The sequence below is a fragment of the Urocampus carinirostris genome, chromosome 3 (assembly GCF_059441175.1).
Source record: "Urocampus carinirostris isolate Australia breed hairy pipefish chromosome 3, RoL_Ucar_1.0, whole genome shotgun sequence".
NCBI classification, from domain to species: domain Eukaryota; kingdom Metazoa; phylum Chordata; class Actinopteri; order Syngnathiformes; family Syngnathidae; genus Urocampus; species Urocampus carinirostris.
This window is the reverse complement of record NC_142351.1, coordinates 63,853,617-63,863,588: the sequence shown is the minus strand read 5'-3', so window position 1 is coordinate 63,863,588 and position 9,972 is coordinate 63,853,617. Positions and strand designations below refer to the sequence as shown.

Genomic DNA, 9,972 nt, shown 5'->3' with positions numbered 1-9,972 from the left:
TTGAAATATAAAAAGAGAAAAACGCTTTTTTTCCTAGATTAAAAAATACTTTTTAAAAGTAAAGTACAGAACAAAATACAGTAAATGTAATGTTATTATTAGATGATGATACTACTACTACTACTACTACTACTACTACTACTACTACTACTACTACTACTACTACTACTACTACTACTACTAATAATAATAATAATAATTATTATTATTATTATAGCACAGTTTGGTTCAATTTCAATATTATTTTGTATTTTATAATTTTTGATTAAAAAAATATTACATAACATTTGAGAATGTAATAGCACAAACAAGGATTGCGTAAGAAAAGAACAGGCGAACTATGTGAGGAAAGGAATGAATTTCTATAATTGTATATTTTTTTCAGGAAAAAAAGACCCAAGGCTTGAAAATAGGTTGATATTATTTTATCATCAATTTCAATATATTTCACAATACATTGAAAGTGTCCATTTTGTTTTGAAAGACTTCATATGGTCAATATCTTTTTTTAATTGTGTTTTCACGTTAACATTTCTGAAGGGTGAAGGCAAATGCTAATTAAATGATAAAAAAAACGACAAAAACATCTGAGGACAACGCTGACAAATTGTGCAAAACAATCTTGTACCTCATTAGTATTTTTTTAATGATTATTTCTTTTATGAAAGCATTCCAGCTGCCTGTACTATGCTTTTGCTAAAAGCACACACTTATTGCAGAATATATATATTCCCTGCTCTTCAACTATAAGGCAGACAGTCAGAAGTTTGAGGACTCTTGACATCATTGGAATTTAAAACGTACAAATTCCTCACCTGGGATTCATTTCAAAAGGGGCTGAACTCCACCAATCTAACTATCAAGCTAATCCAACCCTGACTTCTGAGTTGCATCGACCTGAAAATAAAACACGGTGTTATGGTTTCAGGATGGCAGATTTGAGTCGGGTAGTTAAAACGCGCGCTGGAATTAAATCTACAGACCAGATTTAAGGAGTCCCATGGCACCAGGCAAGCCGAGAGTGCTCCTCGCAAACTATATGGATATATTATAGGAAGTAAAAAAAGAATAAGAAATTCCAAAAGAAATTTGGAAATAAAGAATTGAAAAGAAAGAAATTATGGGAAATAGGAAGATAAACTAATTAATTTGGAAGGATTCTAATTCTAAAATTAAAAAGAAAATCGGAAAGGAACAAAACTAGGTAGGAGGAAAAAAGGAAGAAAGAAAGAAAAGAAAAAGACAAAAACAGAGATAAAGACAGAGGGAAAAAAATTGGAAAAAAGAAAGACAGAAACAAAGAACGGAAGAAATCAGGGATAAAAGGACACATGTAGAAAGCTATAACGAATGAAGAGTACAAAAAGGAAATAAATCCAGAAAGAAATCTAGCATAGAGAAATCCTGGTAAATACAAATCCAGGCAGAAAAAACTAATGAAAGAAAAACCAGAAGGAAATTGAGAATACTGAACAAAAAAAATGAATCCTGGAGAAAAAAGCCGATAACAAATCAGAAATAAATAAAGAGAAATACATCCCAAAAGAAATCCTGACAGACAACAAGTCAGAGAAAAATCCAGAAATAAATAAAGAAAAAAAAAAGAAATCCCAACATAAATCTTCACATAAATAGATAAAGACATCTTGACAGAAAGACAGAAATTCCAAAAAAAAGAAATCAAGAAAGTCGTTTAAAATCCTGACTGTAAAACATCTTGACAGAAAAAATAGCAAGAATAAAGAAACACAAAACAAATAAATACATAGATAGATTGTGTCATAAGAAAGAAACCCATGAAGTAATCAGAAATGAATAACGACAGAAATATTAACCGAAGGATAAAAATCAAGAAAGAATGAACTCCAGAAAAAGCTAATTCCGGACAGACAAAAATCTTGCAAGAAATCAAAAACTCGGAAACTAATCTCGAAATTTAGAGGAAAATCCAGAGAGAAATCCAGAAAGAAAACCAGAAAGAAATAAAAAAATAAAGACGGGAAGACATTTAGAAAAAATAAATCAAGAATGAAAAAAAATCCAAAAGGAAATCCAGATCTTAATTTCTCACAGCCTGTTGTTACACTAACTGACCAAGACCTCAAATGACCTTTCCTTTTGGTAAACTGTTAAAGTTACTGCACTTCTTCAGGTCTGAGTTACTGATTCTTTTAAGGGTCAAATCTAAATTCTTACTAACCACCTCTGTGCTCCCTTTTAATTTAGTGTTATAAAACCCAGAGTTTGCCCTAAACCTCTTTGTGAAACGTACAACTCCCGTTTCCCTTATTTTGTGGGTTAACAAACTCACTTTTGAGTTTTCACTCAACCTGCCACGAGAAATGGATTCCAGGCTCAAGTCCCCAAAATGTTCTCGTCTTTGCACATCTGTTCAGCTGCTCCTCTTGCACTCTTTGCACTACTGTATAGTAGTCATAGCTATAATTATTTAGTATATTATTTAGTATTCAATACTTCAACTAAATACTACATATTTATATCTGTACATTCAAGGAAACTGTGCGGGTCAGATGTATCGACATTTCGTTCTGTATACATGTGTACAAGAATGACAATAAAGTATATCTGAATCCGAAGATCTGAATCTAAAATTGCCATCCACGTTCTGTATGTGATGTCGTAGTCTATAAATACGTTGGAGTATATCGGAGTTTGTTTGCTAGTATTGTTGGTTTGCCATGCTACAATGATCACTTCTAAAGACATGCAGCGCGACTAAAGCAAGCTAGCATAGATTAGCTAAATGCGTTAGCTCACGGGCGGAATGATTGTTGCGATTACACATGTACACAGCCATGAAACAGTATGCTTGTTTTTGTGTTTTTTGAACATTTAGCACTCAAAAAGCTTTTAATATTGCACAGAGACAATCATAGGAAACACAAAATATCCTCTATTCCATTTATTAAGGCACAGAAATTTAAAACCTATCTAGTCTTAGGTGAAACAGTAATTGCCCCATAAAGGCGAGTAGGGCCACCTTTGGCAGCAATAAAAGATATCAAACATTTACAATAATTCGTAAGGAGTGTTTCAAAACGCTGTGGAGGAATTTTAGCCCACTTTTCCTCGCAAAGTACTCCCATATAGGAGGGTTTTCTAGCAAGCCCATGTTTAAGGTCAAACCACAGCATCTCAATTGGATATAAATCCGGCGTTTGACCTGGCAACTCAAGAACCCTCATTTTGATTTTTCAGCCACTCAGAGGTCAACTTGCTGCTGCGTTTTGCAACGTTGTCCTGCTGCATGATCCACCAGCGCTTGAGGTTGAGGGCACAAACTGATGGCTGGACGTTCTCCTTTCTTGCGATAAACGTTGGAATTCATCATTCATTCAACCACAAGTTGTCCTGGTCCTGGGATAACAAAGGAGCCCCAGCCCACCACACTCTCACGACCATGCTTTACTGTTGGCATCACGTTCTTTTTGTCAAATGTTGTACCAACTTTACACCGGATAAAATGGGCTGCACACCTTCCAAAAAGTTACATTTTTGACTCATCAGTCCACAGAATGTTTTTTTTTTTTTTCCCATAAGTCTGGAGGATAATCAAGATTCTTTTTTGGCAAATGTGAGATGGCTCTTTGTGTTCTTTAGTGAAAGCATTGGTTTTCACTGTGGACTGATCCCATTAGATGCATTTTTTTGCAAGTGTCTCTCTTGTAGTGGAGTCATGAACACTGACCTAAACTGGGCTGCTTTGCTGCCTCACGACCAGAACAACTAGCTGTGGTTGACGGAATAATTAATTCTGGTGTTTACAAGAAGATGCTTAAGGTGAACGTCCAAAGATGCTGTGGTTTGAATAAGTAGGCAGCTCATGCTGGAAAACTCTCCAATATGGCAGATTGGAAAATATTTTCCACAGAATTCCTCCACAACGTTGTGAGAGACTTATTACCAATTATCGTAAACGTTTGATTTCTGTTATCGCTGCCAAAGGTGGCCCAGCTTGCGATCATGTTCAGGAGGCAATTACTTTTTCACATAGGCCCAGATAGCTTTGGATTATTTGTGCCTTAAAACATGGAATCAATATTTCACAACTGCATTTTCTATTTCCTCGGGTTGTCTCTGTGTGATATTAAAATTGGTTTGATGATCTGACACCTTTGTGAGTGATCAATATCCCCAAAAAACACAGAGATCAGGAAGAGGGCATATATCTTTTCATGGCACTGTAAAACCCGAAATCGAAATCCCGGCATGTCTTTGGCTTTTTGATTATTCTGCTTTGGAAACAGAACCTCTGGAAAGAAAATACACTGACTGTTTTTTGTTTTTATTTTTTCGTACTATTTTCCATTGGTCATTATTCGTTCTTAATAAAGAGGGTTCATCGGTAATCAGTTTTTTCCCATAGCTCTTTATATATACAGTTAAGACAGATTGTTACAATATACAAACAAGCGATCCACTAAAGCGATTTTATTTTGTATTAAATGACAGATAATACCACAAGTAAGCTAGTTTATTGTTATGGTTGTTACTTTGTGTCATGCTTTATTGGGCTGGTAGGCTAACACGGCGTTTATTAACGAACCTTAAAAAGACAAATGAAGAAAAAGCAAAATAAGTATTTGTTGATTCACATTTCGACAAAATATGGAATGCTATGAAGTTAAGGACAACTCTGTTTTTGTTGGGCAGTGGTGTTGAACTATGCACTGTTATAGTTCGGATCTTGGTGGCAGTTCAAAAGACATTTCAATTAAAAAAATAAAAACAACAAAAAACAAAAAGGCTCAGATGGAAAATGTGGTTGCGATAGTTACGATTGTACAGTACACCCCCGTGTTACGGCATCCCTAGTTTATAATGTTGGAATACTATATTATTTGGTCCCTTGTTACACCATTTTCCCCAACATACGAAAAAAACCCCAATACATTATTTCACGTGCCCAAAAACGTACAAAATTGAAACTTTGTGTTAGTGTGTATTACGAGTTACATGCTTAGGATGCCTGTCTGCTATTGGTTGACGTTAAATAAGAAGCCAAAATGCTATTGTTTGGCTGAACTAACTATGCCTTTCTCTTTACTTGTTCAGTCCAGCATATCGTGTGCATTTAAAGACTCCAAATTAGTGCGATACAATACTGTATTTTTTTTTAAACTGAAGATGCAGAGATGCTAAAAGGAGAAGGTAAAATTTAATAACCCTAGAAGAAAAGCTTGTTATCATCAAAAAATAAATGAGGCACACAAATTGTTACCCTCTCTAATTAATATAGCCGTGACTAATCGACAGGGAAAGGGTCTAAAATAAAATAAATGCATGATAATCCTCGCAAGTTTTAAATTCCGTTCTAATTGTAATCCGCTGTCTTTGCCCCATCTGCATCCACCTAACAACTCCAATGTACCAGTTCAAGTCATGTCATGCGAAAGGCAAACCAAGTATAATGATTTTTTTGCATCAATTCATAATGTTATTTGATTATTTACCTGTAATACTACACATAAGTAATATTTACTATATGCTAATTTGTTACTTCAATGTTTTTACCTTGGGGTCCCAGGGGTTCGGAACACATTAGCTAATTACTGTAAGTTTCTATCCCCTAGCCATACGTCAATTTCACCCAACAAACCCCAACTCAGAACGTTGTATCACAGGGGTCTACTGTATCTCAATCTTTTTTTCTGTACAATCAAGGAAACGATTAAAGTACCAGACTCAATAGCGTAAACTGACTGCATACTCTGCAACAAAACAAGAAACTTGAGATGCGCTCTTGTGGCTCACATATAAAGCACTTTCCCGTGGTCTGTTGCATCAGTCCCTATAGAGGCCCAATAGTCTTGCTTGTACAAAGTGAGCAAAATGGAACGCTAGTGCACTTACGCAGCTCGTCCCTCTGCAGAAGGACCATTATAACGACCATCAAGTAATTAGAGATCGGCACGACTCTCTTCCTTAGTTGCTCCCTGTAAGTGTAGCTTGTTGCGAGGGCGAATCAGTTCACAGTGTGTCCTAAACTCACTTTTTTACACTTTGAAAACAATGTCGATCTTATTGTGCGCGGTCTTCTTGAAATAAGGGGTTTATTGCGGAATACAACTGCTTAGGCTACTAATTAAGACTATCTCCATGCAGAAGCTCATGACGACCCAAAAGGACTGCTTACAATCCTTGGATGTGCTCCACGTCCCTTGGGAGCGGAGCGTCCTCTCTTTCGGCATCTGCTTTGTTTCCCGAAGACTCCATAAGTGACTCATCACCAGAGGCTCACATTATACATCTGTACGCATTTTAGTGATGTTTACGTAGTTGGTATTCGCAAGAGTGCAGTTTCCCGTTTTCATACCCTCTGGTCGAAAGTCCTCTGCACTGTGATTGACAGGTTCCTGAATTTCCACATAGTCAGACTTGCTTAGAGTTGACCCGCTGCCACTCCGACCACTTTTCTTAAGGTCGTCGACAGAGCTGGTTTTAGGCACACTGGGGATGTTTAGATACTGAGCCTGCTCTTCACCCTCTGTCTCTCTGTGGTAGAAGTAGTTGAAGTTTGAAACAATGACCGGAACCGGCAGCGCGATGGTCAAAACGCCGGCAATGGCACAAAGAGACCCCACGATTTTCCCTCCGATGGTGGTCGGGACCATGTCGCCGTAGCCCACGGTCGTCATAGAAACCACCGCCCACCAGAAGGCCTCCGGGATACTGCTGAACTGGGACTGGGGTTCATCAGCTTCGGCGAAGTAAACTGCGCTGGAGAAGAGAATGACACCGATAAAGAGGAAGAATATGAGGAGTCCCAGCTCCCGCATGCTAGCCTTCAGAGTCTGCCCCAGAATCTGGAGACCTTTAGAGTGTCGAGAGAGTTTGAAAATGCGAAAAACTCTGACCAGGCGTATCACACGGAGGATTGCCAAGGACATAGCCTGCTGTCCCGCCTCCCTGTCCTCTGGTCTCTCAGCAAGCTCTGTGCCAAGTGTGATGAAGTAGGGAATGATGGCCACAATGTCAATGATGTTCATGATGTTGCCAAAAAATCCAGCTTTGCTGGGACAAGCAAAGAACCTGACAAGGAACTCAAAGGAGAACCAGATGATGCAAAGGGTCTCCACAATGAAAAAAGGATCAGTAAAATAGGACGAGGTCTCATAGGGGGTGGTGATGTTGGAATTCGGTTGATAGGGATAACTGTACTCCTCATCTTCATTACGGAAAATCGGCAGTGTTTCTAGACAGAAGCTAACGATGGAGATGAGAATCACCATGACCGAGATGATGGCGATGATGCGAGCTGGACCTGAGCTCTCTGGGTACTCAAAGAGCAACCACACCTGTCTCTGAAACTCGTTCTCTGGCAAAGGACGTTCCTCCTCTTTTATGAATCCTTCATCCTCCCTGAAGATTTCCATGGCCTCCTCACCCAGTTCGTAGAACCGAATCTCTTCGGAGAAAATATCCAGGGTGACGTTAACGGGCCGGCGCAGCCTTCCCCCAGATTGGTAATAGTAAAGGATTGCGTCGAAACTTGGTCGGTTGCGGTCGAAGAAGTACTCGTTCCGAAGGGGATCGAAGTACCGCATCCGTTTCTTGGGGTCCCCGAGAAGGGTCTCTGGGAATTGTGACAGAGTTTTGAGCTGTGTCTCAAAGCGTAAACCCGAAATGTTGATGACCACCCTCTCGCAGCACTCATGATCCGGCTCAGGGTCGTAATGGTCATGGGGCTGCCCGGGATGCGCCGCCGCTTCGTCCGTGGGGTCACTGGTCGCCACCGTCATGTTGGGGGGTGGCGAGACCTGCAGCTCTCAAATAGAGGTGGGGCCACTTTTAGCCCGTACAGCTGACGTTCCTATAAAAAGAAATTGAAGGGGAAAAAAAGACCATTGTAATTGTCACGGACTTAAATTGACAGTAAGACTGCATTAGCCTGACATTTCGGCAGGTAAGCCTGTCCGCGGGGCGTTTGAAAGACAGAAAAAAGGAGGGGCCAAACAATTTGAGCACATCGGCTCCACTCTGTCTTTGAGTATTGTGTTATGTCTTCTCTCCTGTATGTGCGCGCCTTTGGATCAATATGCCAGCCGGTAATATTGTGTCTGCGCTTGTGGGGTGCAATTACAGCCGATGGATCTGATTATATGCTGAGTGCTTTGTGCTATCTCGACGATTATATTCCTCTCCCCGGTTGGTGCAATATGAAAGCCTTGGTTTTCAGCTGTGAATGCTCCACGCAGAGTTGATGCATAACAGCTCTGGTCCAAAGTTCCAATCAGAGAAGAGTTAAGTGATGAGGATGCAAAAGGTTCTTTTCCTACCCCATTTTGGACCAGTACCCGTTTGTAAGTCTAGTTCATGGCCGTTGGTGCTCCGTGCAGAGCAAAAACCGAACAGCTGGAACATCCAAACTTTGAATCAGAGAGGAGCCATGGACTAAAATGAGTTGCCTCCTTCCGCCCATTTTGGACCAATTCTTGTTTCTAAGTCTGGTTTACGGCTGTTGGTGCTTTGTGCTGAGCAAAAATCAAACAGCTCAAGCGACCAAAGTCCGAAATAGAAAGGGAGCGAGGTACTTGGACACCCCTCTTTTTTTGAAGACGTTTCGGTCCGGTGCCTGTTTATAAGTCTGGTTTATAATCGCCTGTGCTCCGTGCAGAGCTGACACCAAAAACCACTAGTGTTCAAAGTTTTGGATCAGTACGTGTTTATAGGTCAGGTTTATAGTTGTCGGTTCTCCGTGCAGAACTGATACAGAACAGGGCAAGTGTGGGATGAGGATGCAGGAGTTGCCTCACTCATTCCGCTTTGTAGACATTTTGGAATATTACCTGTCTGTACTAAGCAAAAAACGAACAGCTTAATTGCCCAAAAACCGAATGAGGGGGGCGAGGATACAGGATTTGAAGATGTTTTGGACTGGTATTTGTTCAAAAGCCTGGTTCACAGTCGTCAATGGTCAGTGACAAACTGATAACAAACAGCTCAAGTGTCCAAATCGAGTCTAAATCAGAAAGGGGGAGAGGAACAAGGACGCAAGAGTCCCCTCCCTCACCTTGCGTCGCAGATACATGCTGGGATGCAGCTAGTGGCCACAGGTCGAATTCAAAGTCAGGTGGAGTTTATTATTCAGCGTGGCTCAGGATGCATCAACAAAACTCTTTGAGCCTTGAGTCAGGGGATGTAAAGCACTGTATTGTCCTTGCGTTTTTAAGCCGATTGCTCTCCACTACACAAAATCATTGACTACTTATCCAGACAAGTTCATGCACTGGTTGTCATCAACATCCGCACTTGTTTTGGATGACGATTACACTCACACGCAATTTGAGAAGCGAGTTACTTAGAACTGAGAGGCACCAAACACGTTTGAGACGATTTTCTTGTTCCAGTCGCAGTCATGCAAAAATTGAGGCAGAGCTGAGCTTTAATTCTTCTGGCCTCAGCTAATTGCATGCAGGAATTCACCGTGAATCTCCAGACGCGCCGATGCACAGGACTGCATCCAGTTGGTCTTGATTGGAGGGCGCTCAGTAATCATGTCTCGCTCTCGCATCTGTCCGGCGGTAGCCTGCCTTCTTGTCACTGAGCGTCCGCCGCTGCCGAGGAGATGCGTGGGCTGCAGTTGGGCATTGCACCGCATACTAAAAGCTTCTGCATGGCGCGCCTCGCCCCACACTGCTGCTCACCCCCCCACAACCTCCCATCTCGCTTCCCGACACTCGTGTCTTTCATGTTAAAGGGGAAGCGTCGTTAAATGAAGAGACCGTGGTTTTATTTTTGTGCATACTGCAAAATTTTTGTACAAAAATGGTACAAGGTCATTTTTTAAAATTGGGGGTAGCAGTACTGCAAGTACAAGTGAATGGGTAATTGAATATCTCTCCTAACTGTCCAGGAGCAGCAAAATAATGTTAAGTTTATACCTGCATTTGGCCATATACTCAGTGTATTTATACTAATCTTTTTGAATGAAATGAAATGAACTGATCT

At 40.5% G+C, this 9,972-nt stretch overlaps 1 protein-coding gene across 2 annotated transcripts; it reads right to left on the bottom strand.

Moving 5' to 3' along the window:
* Window positions 1–410: 410 nt before the first annotated feature.
* kcna2b (potassium voltage-gated channel, shaker-related subfamily, member 2b) lies at window positions 411–9,625 on the bottom strand. 2 transcript variants are annotated; one of them, XM_088332942.1, is made up of 2 exons: window positions 9,448–9,625; window positions 411–7,834 (listed from the first exon to the last, which is right to left on the bottom strand). In XM_088332942.1, the coding sequence occupies exon 2, from the start codon at window positions 7,761–7,763 to the stop codon at window positions 6,264–6,266; it is 1,500 nt and encodes a 499-aa protein (XP_088189068.1). In that variant the 5' UTR covers window positions 7,764–7,834; window positions 9,448–9,625; the 3' UTR covers window positions 411–6,263. The 2 variants fall into 2 exon arrangements, with proteins under 2 accessions (XP_088189068.1, XP_088189070.1); XM_088332944.1 differs by lacking the exon at window positions 9,448–9,625 and adding an exon at window positions 9,300–9,361.
* Between the last annotated feature and the right edge of the window lie 347 nt (window positions 9,626–9,972).